Source organism: Natator depressus, chromosome 16 (genome assembly GCF_965152275.1).
Source record: "Natator depressus isolate rNatDep1 chromosome 16, rNatDep2.hap1, whole genome shotgun sequence".
Lineage (NCBI taxonomy): Eukaryota > Metazoa > Chordata > Testudines > Cheloniidae > Natator > Natator depressus.
Window position 1 is genome coordinate 8,784,347 of NC_134249.1, and position 25,895 is coordinate 8,810,241.

Below are 25,895 nucleotides of genomic sequence, written 5' to 3' on the forward strand. Positions count from 1 at the left end.
AGTTTGGCTTGACGCCCCCTCTGCCCGTTTCCTCCACGTTCAGCCTCCTGCCCACCTTCCGCTCGGCTGGGTTCCTGAACCCAGGGGTCGACCCGCCCCTCCCCACCACCTTCCTAGTCCCAGCTGCAGCCTCAGAACTGTTCACATGTGGGATTTTGGCGCTCCGCCCACTGGCCGCCTCCGACCTGCCAAGGAGATCCTATTAAAATGCATCACACGAGTCCGTAAAGCAACATCCTTGACATCTGAGCTGCAGTATTGCGCAGCCTGCCAGCACCACTCTCCCCTGGGGATTCCAGCGCCCCCCTGCCGAGGATTCCTTCCCCCCCCCCATCACCAGAAGATTCCACTAGACACTGGCAGGGAGGGGAGAGAGGATATTTCCCCCCCTCACATTAATGCTGGCCCTCCACAGTGGGAGCTGTGGTATTTGCAGAGGCCCAGCAAGCTCCCTAAGCTGTAACCAGCCGCGGCTGGAATTCCTGCCCAGCCGGAGCAGCCCAACTCCTGTGGAACGCCCTGGGAGGGGTGCATGTCAGAAATGACTTTTTAACAAGGCACCTTCCTCTTTCTCAAGGGCGGCCAGAAGCAGTGAAGCAAGGGGGTGTCAAGGGAGAGAGGAGGGGCACAGGAGCATTTGGGGTACCCATCCCTGCTTTAAGCTTGCTGGCAAGCATGCAACCTTTCTTCCCCCAAGCTTGCCCTCCATGCCAACCCACCCAAGGAGATGGTTTAAAGCCAGGTCTGCATGGAGAGCCAGATGCAGTTACTTTTGGAAGGGCATAGGCAGTAAACTCCGGCATCAAGACACCAGCTTGGGTACAAGCTTCTCTTCCCAAGTTAAGCGTCACTCTTGATGTCTGGGTAAGGTTGGGAGTGGGGGTGTCACTTTTTAAAAGGTGGCTAAAGCCGATCTTCCTAAAGAGGTTTCCTCCCTTTAGGGGGTCACTAGGACCCCAAAATGCAGCCCTGTCTGTGGAAAGGTTGGGCAGGGCCCATGAAGGCATTCAGGGTCCCCCAGGACCTCCCCAGCCAGCAGACGCCTTGCCACGGCAGCTCGGTGGTGAGATCCATTCATCCCTCCCTCCCGCCAATACAACTCCCACCAGCAGAAAGAGAAGTCTCTACAAGAGGGAAGACGCAGTTGCAAGCTGGGCTGGAGATAAAGGGGGAACAGGCTGCATATGACAGCACCAGGCAGAGGTGGAGGAAGGACCAGCAGCTGCCAGTGACCTCTAACCTAGCATAACATCCACTCAGCAGTGACACAGGGCTGACATGTAAGCAGCATGCCCGTCCCAGGCTTCCCCCCCAGCCCTCCCTGGAATAGCGCCATTTTCCCCGGCCTGGAGGGCTGAATGACTAAGCCAGCTCTCCCCAATAGACCAGCTGCCAGAGCAACGGCACAACGGTTTATCCCTTCGGGGGGGATGTCGGATGGGCCATGCCCTGCAATGCAGCCACACCTCAAGGCTTTGGAGCGTCTAACCCAGCAGGGGTGCCAGCTCCACTCCCTCAACAGCTGCTTCGTCCCCCAACCATGGGTAATCTCAGTACATTCAGGAGGCCGATTTGGAGGCGCCAAACCATCCCCCTTCTGGCTGGGGTCAGGTTATTGCGGGAGAAGCCGCTCTGGGCCGGGGGACCCCTCTCACCCTCACCTGGACCTCGTTGCCACAAAGCATGTCCCAGGTGCCGTAGTGCTCCTTCGACTGCCGGTACATGCGGACGGCATCTGTAAAGGCTGGGGCCTCCACCTTGGAGTCCTCTGGGATCCCTGAAGGAGAGAGGGGGGCGGGGAGTTATTTAGGCTGGGGGGGGGGGGGGGGTGGAAGAGAGGAAACCACAGCAGATTTTCCGGTGATGCACTCATAGCTTCTGTTACGTTTTTGTCCTTCACGTTAGTTCCAGGTTTCAGAGCAGCAGCAGTGTTAGTCTGTATCCACAAAAAGAACAGGAGGACTTGTGGCACCTTAGAGACTAACAAATTTATTAGAGCATAAGCTTTCGTGAGCTACAGCTCACTTCATCGGATGCATTCAGTGGAAAATACAGTGGGGAGATTTATATACACAGAGAACATGAAACAATGGGTGTTACCATACACACTGTAACGAGAGTGATCAGGTAAGGTGAGCTATTATCAGCAGGAGAGCGGGGGGGGGGGGGGCACCTTTTGTATTGATAATCAAGGTGGGCCATTTCCAGCAGTTGACAAGAACGTCTGAGGAACAGTAGGGGGGAATAAACATGAGGAAATAGTTTTACTTTGTGTAATGACCCATCCACTCCCAGTCTTTATTCAAGCCTAAGTTAATTGTGTCCAGTTTGCAAATTAATTCTAATTCAGCAGTCTCTCGTTGGAGTCTGTTTTTGAAGTTTTTTTTGTTGAAGAATTGTCACTTTTAGGTCTGTAATCGAGTGACCAAAGAGACTGAAGTGTTCTCCGACTGGTTTTTGAATGTTATCATTCTTGACGTCTGATTTGTGTCCATTTATTCTTTTACGTAAAGACTGTCCAGTTTGGCCAATGGACATGGCAGAGGGGCATCGCCGGCACATATCACAGTGGTAGATGTGCAGGTGAAGGAGCCTCTGATTGTGTGGCTGATGTGATTAGGCCCTATGATGGTGTCCCCTGAATAGATATGTGGACACAGTTGGCAACGGGCTTTGTTGCAAGGATAGGTTCCTGGGTTAGTATTTTCGTTGTGTGGTTGCTGGTGAGTATTTGCTTCAGGTTGGGGGGCATCCGTAACTTCTTTTTACGTTAGTTCCACATTCCCTTCCCCTGCCGTGACTCACGCTGACAGGGACGGCAGCCCTTGCGGGGAGCTCACAGCCAGCAATCTGACACAATTCCCTGGGACTGGAGTAGCGGGAGCCCCCCGCTCCAGCCAAAGCTCCAAAGCACCTTCAGAGACGAAAAGTGCCATGTAAGGCTAATTGAGATGGGCCTGGACCAAAACCCCAGATCCAAATACCCCCAAAAGCCCTGGGGACATTTCAGATCTGGAGCTAAAATGTGGCTGCCTTATATTGTTCCCCCTACTGCCTCCGAGCAGCAAGAGAATGGATATAGGGCACCATACACCACCACCACCGTCATTTGACAAGGGGGATCCCACAGCACATAAACGGGGGAGGAGGGGACAAAGAAGGTGCATGGGCATCGCCAGAAAGATTTCCTACTGGCATCAAGTAACTAAACACCCAGCTAGACCCAGCCCACCCCATGAGAGCTCTCCCGAGGCCCAGGGTTAGACAGACACCTGGAGCACTGGGCAGCGCAAGCCACAGGAAGGGAGGTTGAAAGGAAATTAATGACCAATCGTGGGGAGGTGGGGAGGGAAAGGAGAGAGTGGGTTTAAAAAAAGAAAAGTATGAGGCAGTGGATGAGTCATGGGCAGCATGAGGTTCCCAGCCAAACCCAGTGCGGGGAGGTGGGGACACCAATTGCATTGCAGCCTGCTCCACTCCCACTGAGATTTCGTCTCCATGATTCACAGCAGCAGACACCACAGGGCAGACCATGGGACAAGAAGAGGACTAGTTGATGGGGGGTGGGGTGGCAGGGAGTGCATCTTTTTCCATGACCTCCCTCCGTCCCTGGAAACCAGAAGCCACATCTGTAGACGGTTGTTCATGCAGGGAAGGGACTGGGGTGGTTAACTGGGGCGGGGGGAGGGGGGTTAGCAGGGGTTAGCTGGAGTTTGAGAGGTACCAGGCTGGGGGCAGAGTGTTCTGGGAACTGGTTTGCATAACCCATTGCAACACCGAGATACCCAAGGAAAGGATGCGCTGGCGCGAATCTTTCCAGAGCTACTGACCGATGCTCCAAGCAGCTGAACCAGCCCCAGAGCTGCGGAAGGCGAGAGAAGTGAGGGTGCTGGGGGCACAAATTGGCTGGTTGCCAAGCGTTCCATGCCAAGTACAGGGGTGCCATTAACCCTGCCCTGTCTCTCTGCAGTCTGCACTGGGAGCTGCAAGTCTGGAACTCATATGCTGGGAAGTGGGGTGGGGACTTACCTCTGGGTAGCAAAGCCTTTGGATGCCTGATGCATTAGACTGCATGTGTACTTCCCTTCTGGCTGCCTTGGCCAGCAGTAGAAGGAATGCAGGATATGATTGGGACACCACACAAAGTCTGGGTCTCTGCAGTCTCCTGCCAGGCAGAGCTGAGCCTCCAAGTGCTTGCTGCAAGCTGGCTCTGCCTGTGTGAAATCCTGAAAAGCAGCCTCTCTCCTACTTTGCCCCGCTGCATCGTGTGCCAGTTACAGATGCCAGAGCACGGAATCCAGGCACTCACAAATGCAGCAGAGGGATTCTTAGGGCAGCTGACCTGGGGAAAGGACCAGAGGCCACAGCTAGGGAAACGGAGGAGAAGAGGATAAAAACTCCTGTGTAGATAGAAGGAAGCAGACACACACACACACAATGCAGATCAGTAATTCCCACCTGACAATACACGGAACAGCAGCAGCTTTCAGAGTGCTAAAGCAGAGGCTAGGACCTTGGCCAAGAAGAAGAGCCAGCGTAGGGTCAGCTCAGTATTATCTAACGTTCGTGCGTCGCGCCAGCGTGTTCCCGGCACTTTTCACAGAGACTAGAGCAGCAGGGTAGAATCCTGGCCCCACCGAAGTCAGCGGGAGCTTTGCCACTGTGTGAGAAATCCTAGCTGTGCTGAAGTCAGCCTCTGCCCCAAGAAGCATACACCGAGTACCCAATAAAGCCTTTAATCAGGGGCAGAAGGAGACACTTGCCCTGGTAAGACAGGGGGGACAACTCAGACTTTAAGGCCAGAAGGGACCATCACGAACATCTAGTCTGACCTCCTGCACATTGCAGGCCACAGAACCTCACGCACCCACTCCTGTAATAGACCCCCAACCTCTGCCTGAGTTACTGAAGTCCTTAAATATTGATTTAAAGACTTCAAGTTATATTTACTTGCGTTCAAACCAGCAAGTGACCTGTGCCCCACACTGCAGGGGAAGTCGAAACCCGCCCAGGGTCTCTGCCAATCTGATCTGGGGGGAAATTCCTTCCTAACCCCAAATATGGCCATCAGTTCAGAGGAATCAGCCTCCTTAGGGATACAGATCTGAGCATCTGATGGAGCTCCATGGCCCAACAGATGTGGATTCAGATTCTAGGACAGATTCAAAGTGCATTAGTGTCCTATGTGGTTTCTAAAGTACTCTTAGACCAGAAACTCCAAGTCACCAGCCTTACTGTGATACCCACAGACACAGGTTTCCAACATGTTACTGCTTCACATAACACCCCTCCCTTCAGCGCCCTGTGGGTCCAGCTTTGCTCCTGAAGCCAGCAGTAGCCCTTAGATGGAATTAGAGCCCCATAGGTTTCGATCTAGATTGGGAGGCAGCGTTCCTAGGGCTAGAGCACCGGACTGGGTTTATTCCTGGCACAGACACTGGCCTGTTAGGTGACTTTGGGCAAGTCAATTCACCTCCCTGCCTCAGTTTACCCATCTGTAAAATGGGGATATCGATACTGACCTCCTTCATAAAGTGCTTTGAGATCTACTGATGAAGAAAGCTATATAAGAGCTGAGAATTATTATTTCCACAAAGCCAGGCCATCATTGTTAGGGCCCTACCAATTTCACGTCAGGGACCATGAAATAAGCCCTTCCCCAGGAAATCTGATCTCCACCATGCTGCTGGGAGCAACCCAGCTGAGGGCTCCTAGCTGCGAGTCCCGGCCAGGCTGGGGAAGGACAGGACTTGTCCTTCCCCCGTATGGATGCTCTCGGGGGTGGGGCGTTGGGCAGCAGCCCCAGAGGTTCCTGCAGCCGGAGGAGGCTTGTGGAGGTGGGTCTGATCTCCCACTGAGAGCGCAGGGACTAGCAGCTAGGAGCCCTTGGCTGGGGCACTCCCAGCAGCACGGGTGAGATCAGACCCATCTCCACGAATCTCCTACGGCTGCAGGAAGCTCAGCGGCTGCTGCCTTCAGATCCCAGCTCTGAAGGCAACACAGAAGTGAGGGTGGCAATCCCATGACCCCCGTATAACAGGTTTGTGAAACGGACACACACACACACACACACACCCCAAGGTGGCCCCCTTTTGGGTTGGGACCCCCGCAGTCACAACAGCCTGAAATTTAGATTTAAACATCAGAAAACATGAAATTTACCAATTTTCCAATTCTATGGCCGTGAAATTGACCCGAACGGACCGTGACTTTGGTAGGGCCCTAGACATGGTGATATCTGGGTGCTGCTCTTATTACAAGCAACCAAGAAATGCTCAGGCCAAGATTAGTCCCTTGGGTGGTCACAGACATGGCTGTCTACAACAGCAGCAGTATCTTATGCAAGGATACAGCCAGGGACCTCTTCCACTGTTACTACTTGGCGGGAGAGCTAAATCCACTGAAACAGTTCCGAGCAAACAAAAGCGAATTCCTTTAGAAGTGTTTTGAAGCAACAACTGTCGTAAACGGAGGAATGCAAAAGGGGGTCGGTTTTACATTAATTTAGTAGCAAAAAAAAAAAAAAAAAAAAAAAAATCCTAAAAATCTTTGAAGTTAGACTCCACTGGTCCTTGTCATTTCTAAAATTTGACTTTAATTTTAAGTCCCTACGTAAAAATGGCAAGTACTCAAAGCATCCTGCTCCTCGGGTGTCAGACCTACCTGCAAAAACCAGTTTATTTACTTTCCATTCCAGTTAGCCCTGCAGAGCCAGCCGGATGCTCCTGTGACTCATGCATCAACACCAAAATTGCTAATTTAGCAGCTACTGCAGAATCTCTGTTCCGATCTGTAAGCCAGGGAGAACCTAGCTGTATATTCACACCCCAGGAAGCATATGATGGGTTGGCAGTTGGGGGGGTGGGGGGGGAAGAGAAATCACAAGGTATTTTTGCTTGTGCGCTGAGCATTTATCTGGAGCATGAGCAGCATAAACATGGGAAACCACAATGCCGTTTTTTAATCAAGGGAATTTCAAGATAATCTTATTGAAACGCAGCTAAAAGATTTAAGACCATAAGGGACCATAATAATCATGTTGTCTGATCTCCTGCAGAGGACTGACCGGAGACCCGCCCCGGAGAGTCCTGGGCTATCGCCTTTAGAAATTCATTCTGTTACTGGAATCTTTGGTTTTATCTGTAATAAAGCCAGGTCACCAGTGCAGCTGTGGCCTGTTTAAATGTGTGCCCCTTTAATGCACTAACTAGCCTCTCCCTTCCAGTGACTGAGGTTCACAAGACAATATAGATCAGCAGCAAAGCAAGCTGGACGGGCAGCCGCCTAGTCCCCCACGTGGGTGTTTGGCCAGACTTACTGCCCCGGTAAGTGCCCATGGCAATCTGACCAGGAACGGAGTAGCCAGGGACGCTGTGCATCAGGAAAGCTGGACGAGGCGGAGGAAGCATGCGCCACACCTGTTCAGAAATGGATGTGTTCTAAGCAGCAGCCGCCTTTCAGGTAGGATTTGCTAATTCGCCCCAAAGAATGCAGGGTAAAAGTGATCCCCTTCCATTGTGTAGCTCCCACCTCCAGGCAGATCTTACTCCTGCTGTGGCCAGGGCCACACAAAGGCCTCTGGGGGCCTGGGGCAGAATCTGAAATGGAGACCACTGCCCCCTGCACTGTCAAAAAACATTACTACGGATGGGATACCCGGAGGGGAGTTGCAGAGAAAGACCGACGAGCGTGCATCCTACACTGGTGGCTCCTGTCCCGCGGGGCTAGCCCCAGTGTCCCGCTCAGCCACCTGGGGTGTGGTGTCACAGTGCCACTCAGGTTTGGCTCGGCCTCCAAACCCACGTGGCCCCCTGCACCAGGCCGCAATGCCACACATTCAAATTTGGCCCAGCGGCTCTTCATCATGACAGGACAAAGGGACGGCCCGGCCAAACCTGCATGGTGCTGCAATCCAAGCACCAGGTCGCAATGCCACTTGGTTTGGGGACTCTCTCAAACGGGGGGTCGGGGAGAGGGAGTGGGGGGGGGAACTGCCCCTTTTGTCTCCCACCCAACCCTGGCTGCAGCTAAGTAAATGTGGAGTAAGACAGACCCTTTCCTCCAGCTCGAGGTCTGTAAGTAACCCTCCTGCACTGGTAAGTGCCAGAAACAGGTTTGGCTGAGCAGAGCTGGGTGGGGTTTGTCCCCATCTCACAAAAATTTGAGATTTTGAAAATTTCTCTGCCATGGATCAGGATAAAAGTAAAAAAAATATCAAAAACTTTTCAAATGAAAAAATTCAAAAAAGCTCAGCTGGGGTTAATCAGAAGGTTTCTTTTCAACCCTTTCTAAAAACCCCCCCGGGTTTGACCCTTTCACATTCAGAATTTTTGTTTTGCTGTAAATTAACTTCAATTTCTTACCAAAAAGCAGTTTTGAACCGGAAACCTGGATTTTTTTTTTTTTATTTCAAAAGCATCAGAACAAGAGAGGATTTCCCAACTTTTTCAACTCGAGAAAGTTAACCAGAACAGAACCTTTCCTGCAAGAAGGTTCACTCTTCACAAATACGCATTTTTGGATGAAAAATGCTTCAGCAAAAAAGCCAGCTGTGTAGACAAGTCTGCCAGCAGCCCCTTTCCACAGCTCAGCCAGGTTCTTACTGCTGGCTGATTCGCAGCAGAGGGTCGGTTTTGTTTCTCCTATTAAGATTGCCCAGGCCAGGGTGGAATAAATGATTAAAGAAAAAAAATCCCCTCATTGTTACTAATGGGGAACGGTTCCTCTTTCGTTAGCAGCTGCTAATGATGGATCTTGGTCTCTCTCCAGTTATGCTTTTGTGTCTGGTCAGCAATTTTCCCTAAATCAAGGGAAAGTGGGAAAAGCCCAGGATAATGTGGGGGTGTGCACATGTATGCAGAACAGGGGAACGAACGCCAGGGCTAAGTGCCTGGAGTGCAGCTCATCTAGCTGGATGGTCTTGCGGGTTAAATCAGAGCAGGCCCGTGGCCTTGCAGTCTGAGCCCAGATCTAAAGCCTGCAGCTCCAGAGCTAGTAAACGCAAGTTTACGAGCTCTGGTTGTCGGAGATCTCCCAGCACTATGAGGAACCCTAAGGCCCTCACCTTTGAAGTAGGCCAGGCTGATTGGACCCAGGACAACGCTGCCTGCTGTCCGCCTCCGCCATCCCCCCCAGTTACGTATCCACCAGCGATGGAAACTCTTCACTGTGGGGCTGGACTTGGGAGGCGGTATCAAGCTGTCACAGCATAGCAGTTAATGAGCATTGATTACAAAGACAGCAATGCACCCGCCTGGCCAGCTAACTCCCCAATGTTCCCTTCTTGCCCTTCCACTTCCCCCTTGGCTTAGGGCTCAGAGAGACCATGGAACAGAGGGCCTTTGTCAGTGGGGCAGAGCACGAAGAACAGCACTAGGTGGGAAAGGAATTCCAGAGTGGGGTGTGTGTGATAAGGGTTGCCAACTTTCTAATCACACAAAATTGAACACACTAGCCCCACCCCTGCCCTGAGGCCCGGCCCCCTGCTAACTACATTCCCCCTCCCTCGGTGGCTTGCTCTCCCCCACCCTCACTCACTTTCACTGAGCTGGGGCAGGGGCTTGGGGTGTGGGCTCGGGCTGGGTATGAGGGCTTTGGGGTGCAGAAGGGGGCTCCAGGCTGGGGGTTGGGGCTGAGGGATTCGGAGTATGGGAGGGGGCTGCAGGTTGAGGCAGGGGGTTGAGGGGCAGGAGGAGGTGAGGCTCTGGGCTGGGGCCAGGGATGAGGGGTCTGAGGTGCAGGATGGGGCTCCAGGTTTGGGGAGGGGCCTCAAGGTTGGGGCAGGGGGTTGGGATGCGGACTTACCTCGGGCGGCTCCTAGTCAGTGGGGCTAAGGCAGGCTGCCTGCCTGTCCTGACTCTGCATTGCGCATGCCCCGGAAGCGGCCAGCAGGTCCGGCGCTAGTAGGCTGGGGGGCCAGGAGGCTCCACGTGCTGATCTCACCCACAGGAACCACCCGCCCCCCAGCTCCCATTGGCCTGGAACCAGCCAATGGGAGTGTGGAGACGGTGCTCAGGGTGGGGGCAGCGCGCAGAGCTCCATGGCACCCCCGCCTAGGAGCCGGACCTGCTGGCCGCTTCCAGGGCGCAGTGTGGTGCCAGGACTGGTAGGGACTAGCCTGCCTTTGTGCCGCAGCACCACCGACTGGACCTTTAACGGCCCGGTCGGCAGTGCTGACCAGAGCCACCAGGGTCCCTTTTCGACCGGGTGTTCCAGTCGAAAACCGGACACCTGGTCACCCTAGGTGCGACTGATAGCTCTGCAGGGGAAAGGCTGCTTAATGAGCAGCAAATTCCGGCCTGGCCCCAGGAGGAAACGCCAGAAGAGAGGGTGAGTGCGGAAAGGGTGTGGAGAGATGCGTATAAACGCCATCGTGTGTCTGTGCCAGCAGGGCCTCACCCCACACACAGCCCGGCCAGCTCTCCAATCCTAACCTGCAGAGGCCTGTGACGGAGCTAAGCTCTGCCTTGCAGGGACCTGTCGGAGCATGAACTGGGGGAGCTGGGATGGAAAATTTAAAAAGCAGCTAATATCTTCTGAGTCAAGAGGGGAGGAGGAGGAGCTCTGAGCACCTCTATCCCTGGGAGATTACCACAGGCAAGTGCAAGGAGACACCAGTGAGGATTACAAGGGCTGAACTCTGACCCATAATGTCTTAAAGGGAAAGGGACCTGTTTGTTCAGCTAAGACTGGAAAGCTGACGACGATGTTCTTCTGAATGGGGATGTCTGGCAGCTGTGCGTAAGAAACGGCCCTTACACCAGCAGACAATCTAAGCAGACAAAGGGTGCGAGGGGAAAACCCAGAGCCACAGGCAGGGGAAGTGACTTGCCCAGAATTGCACAGCAGGTCATTGGCAGAGCTGGGAGCAGAGCCCACATCACCTGCCTCCTGGTGCAGTTCCATATCAGCTAGGCCATACTGCCCCTCCCGGACCACCGTCTTCTGCAAGAGGAACAAGTGTCTGAATTTCCAGCCTGCCCATGAGCTCTGCTGAGAGGAGTTTTCTGTTGATGGAAACAGCTGTGGAACGCTTCACAGCGTGAAATCAAATTAACGATTTAGTGCCTAGGTAGCAGTTCTACTAGCGATGGGGAACTTCAGGACTCCTGGAGGCGGGTGCGAATCTCGCTCCAAGTACGGGGATGTTATTTGCAGCTCTCTGGCAGCCAGACCTCCGATGGGGTGGGCAATTGTTTGAAACAATGGGAACGCTCCTGCAGTTTAGACTGGAAGCTCTTTGGCTCAGGGACCATACCAGGCTCATTTCTCTGACCTGGCATTCTCCAACATAAACACATTGCGATGGGTGTATTTAACACCAAAGAACCCTCTACCAAAACAAGACACTCCACTACGCACACTTCTGCCTTTGTGGAGAAGACAAGAGAACACACACACACACACACACCACAGAAGCGTAGTCACGGAACTTACTGCACTGCTGGTAGGAGCTCAGATACCACGGTGGTGGGCACGGTATAAAAACCTTTATAGAATAAAACAGGGACAGCACCTGACTGGCTGACGGCTCTATAGAGAGTTTTATATGGACTAATGGGTGCAGTACTGCTGGAGGTAGCTACTTGTGTGTGAGGCAAGAAACAGAGGCCCTGACCACCAGGGGTCATTAAGGATTGAGCGAGGCTTACGAGTAGGGGGCACTGGTCCTGGCTGGACTATAGCAGAGGTCCCCAAACTGTGGGGAGTGGAGGAATGCTGGGGGGGGGGGGTGCGACAGAGCCCAGGCCAGTCTCCACCAGTGGCAGGAAGGGAGCCCCTCGCAGCCCGACAGCACTCCCAGCTCTGCTCCCACCCTGGTCCCAGCCCTGACTGTGGTCTGGCTGCGGCTGTGCACCTGGTCCCGATCCCAGACCCGCCCCGAGCTGCGGCCCCGCTCCTGACCCTGGGAGCCACAGCCCTGGCTCCAGGGGGCCATAACCCTGAAAAGTTCAGGGACCAGTGATCTACAGCAAAGCAGGGTTACGTTCTGCCTCCCTGGCTGGCGGAAGCACGGTGCTCTTTGCTCACTGGCTGGCAGCCCCCGCTGGTATCGATGTAACACCCACGATGCGGGGGATGTTCACCCCAGTTTGTGCATAAATTGCAGGGCTGTAAAACGCTTCAAGGCTCATGAAAGGCGCATGAGCTGCTCCTAAAGCAGCTAATTCAATTACACAGTAGCACTGATTCTCAGCTCGCCTTTCCAGCAACCACCAGCCCACCCAGCGCCCCCTCCCCTGAGACCAAGTGCCACAACACCCTGCCAGAGCATGGAGACAGCTGGGGGGGTGGGGGGGGGGAAGAGGGGTGAATGACAGGAAAGTGGCTCTTTAAGACTGAGCTTTGATCCGTTTAATTACCCCTTTGGGGTAGAAAATAATAATTAAATCTCGACGAGCAGCTTGCCTTTAACAAGCGCTTTCCTAGCTGGTTCACATATTGTTGACGATTGAAACACTTTGTAACCTAGTGTTTAAACTCCCTCCCTCACAGTGAGCCCTGGCTCCCCTTGGTCAGTTCCTGTGCCGGGGTGATGGGCCCTCGGCACAGGCTCAAGGGCCACATGCCGGCGGGGGGAGGGGAAGGGGGTGTCCAGGAAAGAGCATAGAGCCAGCTGAGCTTCTAAGACAGCTCTCTCCTGGACTGTAGCCCAAGGACTTCAGTCAACCTGCCCCACCCAGTCCCCCCCCACCCCCGGGTGCAAGCCAGTCTCTCTCCTCCTGCACTTTAACCCTTCTGGGATCTGAACTCCATATATCACAGGCCTCACTCCAGAGTTGGTGCTGAAGAGCAGAGGTACCTATGGGCCCCAAACCTAGAGGTCCTAGGCCCTTACCAGCTGGTCACGTTCTGGGGAGAAGGAAGGAATCTCTTCCCCCTGCCCCAAGTCACCCACCAAATTCCTCATCCTGATGCTTAACAGCGCCATTCAGTATCTGGACCTCACAGGGGTTTATCATCTCCTTTCAGCCTGGAGTCCAGACAATGGCAGGCCAACTAGTCCTGCTTTCTCCTCTGACTCTCACCCCCCTCCACAGCTCCTGAGGTCACCTTTCAAGGGAAAGGTGGTTGGTCTGGACAATGAAGTGCAGAACTCCTTGTGGTTCAGCTCCTGTCTGAGCACAGGATGCTAGTTCTGGCATCACCTAGGGCAGCGGCAGCTGGCTTAAAGGAAAAGCTGGTCTAGTTGGCAGATGCCTTAAGATGTGCTCAGTACACCCTGAAAAGGCTGCCAAGGTCCTGGTGCTTGTGGGGCTGTGGCCATAGGCGCCGACTCCGTGGGTGCTCCGGGATTGAAGCACCCTTGGGGAAAAACCGGTGGGTGCTCTGCACCCACCGGCACCCAAGCTCCCCCCCGCCTTGCCTCAGCTCACCTCGCCTCCGCCTCCTCCCCTGAGTGCACTGCGTCCCTGCTTCTCCTCCCAGTGCTTGCTGCCGCGAAACAGCTGTTTCGCGGCATAACAAGCTGTAGGAGGGAGAGGGAAGGAGCAGGAATCCGGCATGCTCAGGGGAGGAGGTGGGGAAGAGGCGGGACCGGGGCGGGGATTTGGGAAAGGAGTCCAATAGGGGCAAGGAGGGGTCGGAGACCTTGGGGAAGGGGTTGGAATGGAGGCGGGGCAGGGGTGAAGTCAGGGCAGGGTGGGGGGTCAAGCACCCACTGGCGCCAGGAGAAGTTGGCGCCTATGGTTGTGGCATCAACGGGGTAGACTCCTCATTTGTGCCCTGGCCTTTCATCCCTACCCTCTGGATCTCACCCGTTGCCACCCAGATTTTGGACCTTTCACTGTGTCCAACTTCAGATCAAAAGTGCTGAGTGAAAAGGTGCGTGTCTCAACTGCCACACCTGCAAACTCAGTCTGGGATCCAAAGGCCAAGCTGGGTCCTTTCTGGCATGAAAAGCACGTGAGATTCTGCCATCTGAAGTTAGTCAGCCATTCAGGCTCTGCATGAATCCAGCTTGCTGTGTTAACTCTGCAGAGCAGACAGGAATGAAAGTAGTAACATCCCACCCACCTTACTGTACCCAATCGAGTCAGCAGAGGTGGCTTTTAATACACAGTGGCAGATCAGAGGAGTAAGACAGGGCCCCCAATCAGTGTCACGGTTTACACCAGGCTCTCACGTTAAGTGTCTTTCCATTAATGAGGCTGTCAGAGATCCTGCTAAATCCTGAGCCACGAGAGCCACCCCCCCTCCAACTCTGTCTCAAGTGAGAAAACGGTCATTACAAGCTGCTGTCACAGGGCAACTAGAAGAACCCAGAAACGTGCCAGCCAGCCTCTGACAGTTCTGGAAGGAGCTCATTCCCTTTCGAAACAGTTTTGCTTACAAAGGTATTTTCTCAATGTCATTGGGGACATTTGCATGAAGAGGCTTGGTTTAACTTGTGTCAGATCTGCCGACTTACCCAACCTCTCCCCAACGCCCTTTTTCATCTTCTGTTAACACTGCAGACCCAGTGCAGCTACGGGGGAGAGTGATCGATTCCATCTGGACTCATGGATCAACCCCCTCCTGTCCAACAGCCAAAAACATCCCACCACCCTACCTCAAGCAAAGTTTTACCCCAGAAGAGAGGAACCAGAGACTCCATAGAGCCCCCTAGGGACTTGGTCACTGCTCTTGATTTTACATGGAGGATGCTCAGATACTGCAGGGACGGGCAGCCATACGGAATGACCCAGTAAGTTCCAGTTGCAGGGTTAAAATTCTTACACCACTGGGGCTGCAAGCATGCATCCACAGATTGAACACCGACATGGCCAGCAGGGTCTGTGTTAGCATGAGGAAGGAAGCCCCAGGGCTTGACTCAGCTCCCAGGATTTCTTATTTAGATTCCAGTATCACCCAGGAGGGCCAGACATGGCCCAGAACCTCATTGCACTGAGCGCTGAATGCACACACAAGGATACACGCGCAGGATGGCCATTTAGCAAACACAAAGTGTTTTACTTTTAAGCAGAGCCCGTTTGACACGGAAACAGCAGAGACACAAAGAAACCGCTCTCCTGCTGGTAATAGCTCACCTTAAGTGATCACTCTCCTTACAGTGTGTATGGCGACACCCATTGTTTCATGTTCTCTATGTATATATATCTCCGCACTGTATTTTCCACTGAATGCATCCGATGAAGTGAGCTGTAGCTCACGAAAGCTTATGCTCAAATAAATTGGTCAGGGCCAGACTGCACTTGGGGAAGGAACAATTCTGATCTTGCATGTATTGATCGTAACACCACAACATTCACACCAGGCGATGGGGAAGGAGGAGACCAAGACGCACAACGTCCAATCTCTTGGTAGGAGACCGCAAGCCCTGCACTTACCATTGTTGCAGTGTCGCACGCAGTCCTGGAACACCGCTCGCCACTTGTCCTGCTCCTTGCCGGTCATCACACAGAAGTAGTAGTGACGGGAGTACGGGTGCCAAAGGATGAGAGGAAACTGCGTGGGGCACTTGAGGATCGGGGCATTGCTGGATTTGGGGGTTGTCCCTGATGAAAGAAGAAAGAGAGACTCGAGTCATGGGCATGTGCTAGAAACATGGCTTGGAACTGGTCAGGCAGGAGGTCCACATTCTGGATCCAAATGCACATCATGGGTGAAAGGTGTTAGATTGCGTGCCACGGAGATCGACGGCCTCAATAGCCCAGCCACTGAATGGCTTCCTGCACTGCCCTGCTAAGGGGGCTCAACCCAGACCCATCATATGGGATGTGAGGGGAAGCCAGTCTCCAGGGGCCACTCAGGGGCCAGTCAGCACTAAGTGGGTGCTGCCACTGGACCAGATTCTCTCTCAGTCTCACAAAGCCCTGCCCATACCAGACTGCATTTTAATCCAAGAGGGAATATTTCCTCTTGTCTCATTACTTCCAGCCTCCACTTTCACCGTTTGGTTGCATCCCCATTTTGGGTCTTTGTGTCGCATCAGCCAGCATGAGAAGCCCCAGCCCAAGGGGCTGGCACCAGCCATCAATGGGAATGTTTGTGTTCCCAGGGCTGGCGCGGGAGCCGCACCTAGTCATGGGCCTGGCAACAAGGCCCCCATCTAGATCTGCCTGCGGAACCGCTCCACTGGAGCTTTGATGAATCAGGGTCAGTGGCATTCCTCAATCAGCTGCCCCAAACTAAGATATGTACTTGCCCCAGTCTCCATGGTCTCCAGAGCTAGTTCTGGAGCTATCCCGAACCATCCCCCACCACCCTTTTGCCTGAAGTCAAGGTGGTGATCCAGGCTACCCTTCCTGTTCTCAAGGAGCATCCCATCAACATGGTCACTCATTGGAAAAGCAGCAGGGAGTGACAGGCCAAAACAGAGGGGACAGCTCCACTGCAAAGCATGAGTGGAGTGGCCCCGGGAAGCTTGGAGGAGCAGCTGAAGAGCCCTTGGCATGTGCCACTGGATGGAGGATCACACGAAGACTTGTTTTAGCCGTGGCGGAGGGATGGGCCTGCCACGCTCCCTGGAATCACCAGATTTTGTGAAGGACGAGAGTCCTGGAGGAAAAGGAAGCAGCAGGGGAAGCAGAAAGAAAGCCAGCAAACTAGAAGCAGACTTCCTGCTGTGGCGTTTACGAGGCCCTTCGACAAGGTCAAACCCGACGGGGTCGTGCTTGCCTGACCGCGCACGGAGGACGGGAGGATCTCAGCCATGGTCTGGGAGCACGTCTGCACTGTCTCTGTAACGCAGCATTTAGATGGAACACCTTTTCACAGCAAGGGCAATTCAGCTCAGGGTCCGGGCCTCATAACCACCTGCTCCTCCACCTGTTTTAGGGACACAGGTTCTATCCCCATGGGGTTGACCACTGGCCCGAATCCAGTGCCCACAACTCCGCCAGCAACCAAACCCTGATACCCCTTTAGGAGGGGAGCAGAACCCTGCCATAGCGCACTGCACTCTGGGGCGAGGAGAAACTGCTGAGCCTTGCAATTTGACAGGCTGCTCAAGGAGTTTTATGCCTTATCCAACGGTACCCTCCAGACAGCTGCGTCTGTCCCACCCTCTGTACCAACCACTGCCCACTCAGGAGGGCTCCTCCACTGTCCTGGCTCACGCGCGACTCGGACAGAGTCTAGGAAGAGGCCCCGTTATTCCACTGGGAACGAGCTATTCCTGGCCAGCTTCCTTCAGCCCGACGCCTTTTGAGCCACCCCTGCTCCTGCTGGAATCTTCTCACCCTCCTCCCGGCCCCACCCCCGGTGCTATTTTACACACTGGCAGCAGGACACCTGAATCAGACTCTGTGTATTTACACACTGTTGTGCTGAGGCATTTTTCCACAAGGCGCAGCTCAGTCTAGAGCCTGCAGCAGCAGCTCTGCTCTGAAGAGGGGTGTTCCCCCCAGCACCCCTTAGGAAAGAGTCCCTGGAGCGGGAAGGTAACGTGTTCTCGCCAAGGCATGGGGAGGGTTTCTACAGGTGGGTACCAACTCCCAACCCCACAAGCCTGCTCCTTAAAAACTAGGTCATTCCACGGGATTTTAGAAATCACCAAAGATTCACCTGGTTTTAAAAATCTGAAGAAAAAAAAAAATTCCATGCACATAACCAGAACCAGGACTGCCCAGTGATGCTGCAAGGGGGTGGCTAGCAGGATGGCCCACCTGAGCCTACCGAAGCCAGCTCATTTCGAGATCACAGGGGGATGAGCTTGCAGTGATCAGGTTTTCAGCATTGCTCAGCTCCCAACCTGCACTAAGCGCTTTTGAAAACCTGGCACTGAGCCCTTGAAAACGAGCCTTCTTTCCACCTCCCCCCTCACCTTGTCTCCTCCACCCCAGCCCTCTCACCACTCTCCAAACAAGAGGGTGGGAGGAGGAGACTTGGCCAGAGAGGTTTCTCATTTGCTAAGTGAAACGGTTTCAGAGAAATCAAGTGGCCAGCTCTGGAGAGCAGAGGCTAGAAGTGACAGGCTCCCTTCCTGGAAGGGAGCAGAGACAGCAGGGAAATAATCCCAACTGCATTTTCAAGGAGCGGAGCCAGGGAGGGCGAGAAGGCACTTGTGTGGGAGGGAGCCCATGCCATGCAAAGGAGTGTTCATGTCTTCATGGCACAGCAAGGGACACCAGATGTTTGCACTCCTCCCTACCTACACTTTGTCTCCCCCCTACTTACTTTGGAGCCACCTCTCTGGCTCCTCTGTTCCTTCCAGTGAAGAACACTGAAGCCAGGAGAGTTCGACAGGGACAAAAGGGGACCAAGATCACATGTATCCACGTCCGCCTCCAGCTCCTGTCCTATAGATGTTGGAAAGTATTTGGGGATAGCAGACGAAGGGAAAAAACACACATGTAAGCCACCTTGGTATAACAGAGGGGCCGACGTACATCACCTGTTCTAGTCCTCCGTTATCCCACCCTCCCCCTTTGCACCTGAACGTGCAGAGCACCTGGGAGAGGACGTCATCAACAGGGTGGACTTACCTGGTAAACTGCTATTGACAAGGTCAAGATACTGGTCCAGCGAGGTGAGGATTTTGTAGCCAGCGCTGTTGAGGACTATTCGAGGCTGAATCCCTCTGTCATAGGCCTAGAGAGGAAGGAGAGTCAGTCTGTGGGAGTGGTTCCCAAAGCTGCTCAAACCAGGATCCATAACAAGCCCATGTCTCTGAAACCCTGTTAAGCAGGACCTGTGCCTTGCTCCTCACCCTTGTTTTTGACAGGGGTTAATACACTAAGGCTTGTCCATACAGAACTTCTAGCGTCTGATTCTTGTGAAGTGGGTGCGTGTGCATGGGGAACCTGCTGTGGATGTGGGATACTCACTGGTGTGAAAGGTAATCAGGTGCCTGCAGCCTTGCTGGAGGATTGTGATGGGGGAGAGGAAGCGGTTGTCTTTTGATACGGTCTCCCACAGAAGTGCAATATGAGAGACTGCTCCCCGCAGGAGATGTCCCATGCGGGAGGTCAGTGGGCTCCATGGAATTCTACTGCATCAGGGGGTCACCACGTCTCAAGCTCAGCCTTCCCCATTGGCGAAGGAGCGCCCCAGAGCTCAGGATGGCCCTTCAACTGGTGCAGCAGCCAAAGGAAGCCAAGAAGTTGTTCAAAGCTTCCCTTTAGTTCCCCAGCTCTGTGACTCCAGCCTGGCTACTTAAGTCCATTTCTCAACTGGAGGCACCGGAGGTGCTCATGGAGGCCTTGCTTTGAAGCATTAAGTGCAGTGAGCACACTGGCTTAGTGTCACTCACGTGCAAGAGCTGTTTGAGCAGCTGTTGCTGAAGACTCCTTGACAGGAGGAGAGCTCCTTTAAGGGGTACATTCCCTGGCAGGCACCACCTGTGCTGAACACGCCTCCTGGACACCACCACCCACCACGAAGGGGAGAGGGGTGGAGAAGCAGCGAGGGCCTCACCAGTTTGTTCTCGTACAGGACCAGGCCGTAGTTGTGCGGCACGACACTGAAGCGGTTTCGCCACTTCTTGTTTTCCTCCACGTACTGGAAGAGGTTCCCCGAGATGATGACGCGGTCGTCCAGGGGGACCTGCACAGAGCAGGAGACAGAGCACAGTGAGCAGAGGAGGAAGGAGAATTGATGGTACGTTAGACAAACCAAATTCAGGGGAGCCAAACCTCATATGCCAGCTGGGGATCTGGCCTCTGGCCCCATGCCAAAAAAAACGCTTAGCTCTTCTCTGCATGGCGTTTTCTAGTTAGCTCCAGAGCTAGGTAAGCATGATTCTCATTTTTGAGAAACAGGGAAGTGGAGGCAGAGAGGCAAAGCGACTTGCCCAAGGTTACACAGCAGGTCAATGGCAAAGCTAGGATTAGAACCCAGGTCTCTTGATTCTCAGTCTGCAGAAATACTCCAAAGCCAAGAGCTGGAAGAGTCCAGTAGGTGCGAACTAACACATCAGACATCACACTTGCCTTCAGAAGCCTCACGCTCGTTACATTCCCCCTCCTGCTCCAGCAAAGCGCATTCAACTTATTGATCTGTATCACAGTAGTGCCTAGACTCCAATACAGATCACGTATTATGGTGCCAGGCACTGCACATAGCAAGAAACTCTCCCCATGTGACCCACGAACCCCTTAATGCCAACTGGCAAGGACATTACAAGAAAATGCTGGTTCAGGTCCATACATTTTGGTTCACCAAAGAACGTCATGTGAGTTTTTCAATGAAAGCCAGGGTCACACTGGTCATTGATTCTCTTGTGAAATGTAGAGACACACACTATAGGAGGAGTTATGTGTATATACTAAAAAGACGTTCTTAGATTCTTATCACAGCAGAAGTGGAGAAACCCGTTTTCTGAGGTTTATTCACTTGTCTCTCAGATGTAAATTAAACATTGTAAACGAGGACAGTGGAGTCCCATTTATATAAAGTTATTGAAGTCAACAAGGAAGCAGCACAGAGGCAAAACAAGCCCCGGGATGTTCTCCTGTCTCCGAGCACAGACTATGACAGAGATGACACCCTTCATCCTACACCTAGGAAGTAAATGGGGCAGTGCATTTTCATTCATGAAAACAGGCTCTCAGACAGCTTGGTTGAAGATGCTGCAGCGAGCACAGGGGGAGATAAGCTTCTTTAGACAAGAGAAAACCTTTTGTAGTGGTAAACACCCATTTTTTCATGGTTTGTGTGTATAAAAAGATCTTCTGTACTTTCTACAGTATGCATCCGATGAAGTGAGCTATAGTTCACGAAAGCTTATGCTCAAATAAATTGATTAGTCTCTAAGGTGCCACAAGTACTCCTTTTCTTTTTGCGAATACAGACTAACACGGCTGTTACTCTGAAACCTGTCTTTAGACAAGAGAGTAACTTGTTAAGTTTAGTCTCTAGAAAGCACGTTATGATTTTGTTTTATAAGTAACCCTTTGTTTCCAACTCATTATTTCCTGACGCTTTAGTCTTTGACAATAACCCTGTGGTTTTCACTATCAATATATCGCAATGCTGGGATATCAACCAAGGTGATGACCTGGAGATAAATCACACAAGCTAGGGGGACCACAGACCTGGCATTTCTGAGCGTGTTGGATGGATAAGGGGCTGAACACCGCAGGGGAACGCTTCAAAGGGTCTCGGGGACCGGGGTGCACCTATTGCTAAGCTGTAAGGCAAAGTGAGGGCTGGCAGAGCCCAGACGAGTGTGCTTGCATGGCTAATAGGCTAGTGGTATCAGGGAGCTGACGCCCAGCAAAGCACAAGCAAGATGCCCTTTCGCTGGAGGCAGGGCGGTAACAAGGGGACTCTCAATCCTGGGTACCCTGAAACAGTCACACCCTACACAGAAGGATTTATAATCTAAATGCATAAGGCATACATAGCATTGGAGGTGAACAGATTAGGTTAGTGGCCTAGGGTCACACAGCAGGTCAGTGGTGGGAATAGGAGTCAGGTCATCCTTGTCCTAGTCCAGTGGTTTAACAACCTGTGAACCCCTTTCACTAAAATGTCAAGTCTCATGAACCCCCTCCTAAAAATGAATATTTCCAAGGATTTTCTCCTTTACCGGAGTATAAATTATAAAAGCAGTGATCTTGGAAATATAAAAATTTGTTTTTATGACATGCTCATTACACACTATTATTAACTATTTACCATTACAGTATTTTTATTACATTATGAAAATGGCAACACTCTTCCAAGATCTCACTTTCGTAGCTTGTATCACCTTGAATAAGCCTGTTCTAAGACAAGGCTCTTAGGTTTCATTAGGGAGTATCAGATGTGAAACAGCATGAAGGGATTTAAGAAGCCAGCTTAAAGAGTTCCTCGTACACAAGCGTTTAGGTCTTGAGCAGTCCAGGCAAACAATGCACGTTACAAAAAAACAAAAAAAAACCCCAAAAAACCCTTAAATTTGTTCATCATAATTTTAAAAACAATACCAGCTGCCTATTTAATTTTTAAAACAGCAAAAAATATCCACCTCCCTTTCCATTTCTTATAAGGAGTCTTGGTGTTTAAATCTCTTCAGTATGATAGATATGCTTGCTTTGATCTGCTTAGCTCTTGGAAGTCCAGGAGCTCCGGGCTGCTGGCCCCATGCTGCCTGGAGTCCCTGGGGACAGCTCTACCCACCATTAGGGAATTCCCCCCCCCCCCCAAGAACCCCTGTAACATTTTGCGAAACCCAGTTTGGGAACCACTGTCCTAGTCTGTACAAAGACCCATCCACTGGACTACGCGGCCTTCAACTTTCTAAGCTAAGCTCCTGTGTGTTAGAACTTGTTCTGTGATCCCAAACACAGGCTTGCCTAATGGTCTGAGAGAATTCACGTCTCAAGGGAATTTTTATGACCCACGGAATATAAACAAGAGCAAAAAGCACTTCTTGCGGAGAGTATCTCTCTCTCTCTCTCTCTCAGTCTTGTAGCCAAGTTCTCAGCAATGAAAGTCAGCAAAAAGGATCAGTATTTATGAGATATTAGACAGGCATAAGTGATCGAAATCCATAGACTCGGCCTTCCCCCTGCAATATTTCAGATGGGAAGCGGAGGCACAAAGACTAAGGATATGTTTTCATTGCAGCGTTAACTCAGGCTCCTGCCATACACAAAAAACCTCTCATCTGAGTTTAGTGGTGCTTTTAAGCAGGCTAGCTGGCCTGGCCGGGGGCGTGGGCTAGAGCTCAGGTTCCACTTTCACTCTGGCTGGCAGCGACGCACCCACTTTGCGGCGAGGACTCAGGCTAAGCCATTTGAATGCTGATAATCCACCAACGCCTTCCCACAATGCCCCCCCTTGCGTCCAGAAGGACAAACAAGTCCTCCCACAATTCACTTGGAAAGAATCATACAGCAGCCCATCTGACTGCAGCACAAAGCACCATGGGATATACCTCCAGCAGTCCTAGTGACACATGGGGAAGCATAGCACCGGTGAGGATGCAGTAACTGACACGGCTTTGCAGTGGGGTTGCTCACACCTAAACTAGGCTAACTCAGTTGCTGATCACCCAAGTTAACCCTACAGTGAGGGATCACTGTTAGGGTACGTCTACACTGCAACGTAAGCCCAGAGGTAGAACTCAAGTTAGCAGATCATGGGTTTGTTAACCTAGGGCTTGATCATCTACGCTCATTTGTAACCACAGGTTAGGAAGCGTTGAACCCTGGGTCCCAACCTGGGGCTCCAGTATCTACATTGCATTACGCAGGCCCAAGTCCAGTCACCCTTATCCCAGACTTCCTAAGCGTCCTCCAAAAAATCTGGTAGCTCTAGCCCTTAGTTCGTGGTGCAACATGAGAAAACTTGACTGTCCAGAGGACAAAAAGTTGGTCCATGGGATGGTGGGATACTTTTGGCAGACTCCCAGAGCATGAGTCCAGTGGGGCTGTATTTACACTGCAAAGCAATAGGGTTTGACTCCTGGGTCCCAGCTTGATTAAGGCTTGGACCCCGAGTTAGAGGAATGTGTGTGTAGCCAGAAAGGGGGGCGGGGGGCAGCGTTACACTTGAGCCTCAGTTCAAACCCTGAGCTTACACTGCAGTGTAGACATAACCTCAGTGACTTGTCTAAAGTCTGTGGCAGAGGAGGGATATGAACCAGGGTCTCTAGCTAGCACCCTAACCACTGGACCACCATTCAGATGCATAACACACCACCAACTTGGATCCTACTGCTGCTAACAATCTTTTTCTCTCCCCAGCCTTTGAATATATTCACTAAGTATCACATCTGCTACCATTTTTTTTTTTTTTTTTAAAAAGCAACTTTCTTGTAGGTGTGTCTCATGCCAGTGGGAACAAACAGGGCAAACTGAGTGGAAAAATATACAGGGCAAAAACAGGTCAGCATCCACCAAGACAGACAGGAGTTTTCTTCCACTCTTTCAGTTCTTAGAGTAGCAGCTGTGTTAGTCTTGTATTCGCAAAAAGAAAAGGAGGACTTGTGGCACCTTAGAGACTAACCAATTTATTTGAGCATCAGATGAAATGAGCTGTAGCTCACGAAAGCTTATGCTCAAATAAATTGGTTAGTCTTTAAGGTGCCACAAGTCCTCCTTTTCTTTCAGTTCTAGTAACCTGGGTGTTGCCTGTATCAATACTAGGTATAACTTTTCAGATAAAAGTGTAATTGTTAGCTTGATAGTGTCCCTTAGACAGACTTGCCTGTGGTCACACAGCTAGACCAAGGCAGAGCCATAAAAAGAACCCAGGAGTCCGGTTTCCCCCTCCCCTGCTCTATCCATGAGATTGCTTTAGTAATCAACATTCCCTCTAGGGTCATTATCCAGCGTTTTATAGCAACAGTAAATAGACTGGCTAATTCAATTAAAAAAAAATGCATCACGCAGTTCTACTTTTCCAAGGTACTTGGAAGAAAAGTGCAAGTAGAAAATACAGTTGAGGAGGTGACGAATTCGAGGGGGCGGGTAGTGAGAACCATTAAACGTTAAGTCAAGTTAATGGTAAGCTAATCATCAGGCAAACAAGTGGGGTTTTAGACAGTAACAAGGATTAAAAGCCCAAGGGTGGAGAGAAGCACACAGAAACCCAAGGCCTGCTACATAGACTATGCAATAGGATATTCAGCGAGAACACCCCATTGACTGCATACACGCTCAGAACAAGATCCCTCACACCCCCATGCAGGTATTGGGACGAGCATATTCTATTGCAACCCCATAATTCTGGACACCCGCTTTTAAAGTAGTCACAGCCCATTTAAATCACTGGTCCTCCTGGGATTATAGTAGGAGACCACTAACAGCAGCCCCTGCAATCAGCACAAACTGACCCCTACCCCAGGACGTGAGTCACGGTTATAGCCGGTCAGTGTCCATAGACTCCAGTGGCTACTAGTTACAGGGACACAGATCCCGGTCCACTATGCCCAAGCACGAGACAGCACCTCATTTCAGAGCAAAAAAACAAATCCACCACCTCCTGTGGTGGCCTCCAAGTCATGAAAAGCCAGAGGTGTGACCTGTGATAGACGATAACCAAGGGCTTGTCTATATAGGGACGTTGGACCAGAATAGCTAATGTGGAGTGGATTACTCCATAATAGCGACTCCTGTCTCCCTAAACGTGTCGTGAGCCACAGCAGCCACCCCACATCACAGCAAGCTCGCTCTCCTGGTAGCCTGGAGTGGGGCCAGCAACAGGGGGTTGGAATGCCCAGATTTCCTGGGACCCCAAGTTCAACTCTCTCCTCCTTTCTAAAGGAGAATCAGCACAGTTCACATGGTGCAGACATCCTTCAGAGGACATCTTAAAACCAGCATCCCTGCCTGCCGAGCATGCACATGAATGATCTCACAGCATCATCTGTAACAGTAGAGATTTGCCCTGGGGTCCTTGGCCAACAGTCCCCCTGCCCGTGCCAAGCGCCAGTTTGCCGCCACTTCCCCCCTGCCCCAACTGACCCAGCCAAGCACATACATAGTTCAAGTGCTCTGGGATCCTGAGGGATCAAAGGCCCTAGATAAGTGCAAGTTATTCCATGGAGTGTCTGGCTGGCTGGGCATTTGTCCCTGGGCAGCAAGACAGCACCGCAATTATGTGCTTTGATAGTTTACATTCAGGAGAGCAGGGGATCAGCTGGAACACCAAGCTTATTTGATAAAAAACAAACCAACAAACAATGGGCTGCTGCAAACAGCTGAAGGATAATTGATCTGCCTTCCTGCAGCTGCCAGTTACCATAATTACTCAAGAGGGGCTGCAGCCCGTTAACAGAACCCTTTACATACTTTTTACATACTTCTGATTAAGTGAGTTGTAGCTCACGAAAGCTTATGCTCAAATAAATCGGTTAGTCTCTAAGGTGCCACAAGTCCTCTTGTTCTTTTTGCGGATACAGACTAACATGGCTGCTACTCTGAAACCTGTCATACTTTTGTGGTATTTCACACGTGATGCAGGAGACTCCAGGGGCCTGACATCCCTCTACCCCTCGCCCCCGGCCAGAATGAGCACAT

The 25,895-nt window shown here is 51.9% G+C and overlaps 1 protein-coding gene across 1 annotated transcript in view; it reads right to left on the reverse strand.

Moving 5' to 3' along the window:
• NIBAN2 (niban apoptosis regulator 2) overlaps positions 1–25,895 on the reverse strand; it is a 95,993-nt gene that overhangs the window by 15,129 nt on the left and 54,969 nt on the right. Inside the window, exons 3-6 of the mRNA XM_074973503.1 lie at positions 19,360–19,488; positions 18,429–18,534; positions 15,330–15,497; positions 1,662–1,777 (exon numbers count right to left, since the gene is read on the reverse strand). Coding sequence (XP_074829604.1) covers positions 1,662–1,777; positions 15,330–15,497; positions 18,429–18,534; positions 19,360–19,488 — 519 coding nt within the window. The remainder of the gene's footprint in view (positions 1–1,661; positions 1,778–15,329; positions 15,498–18,428; positions 18,535–19,359; positions 19,489–25,895) is intronic.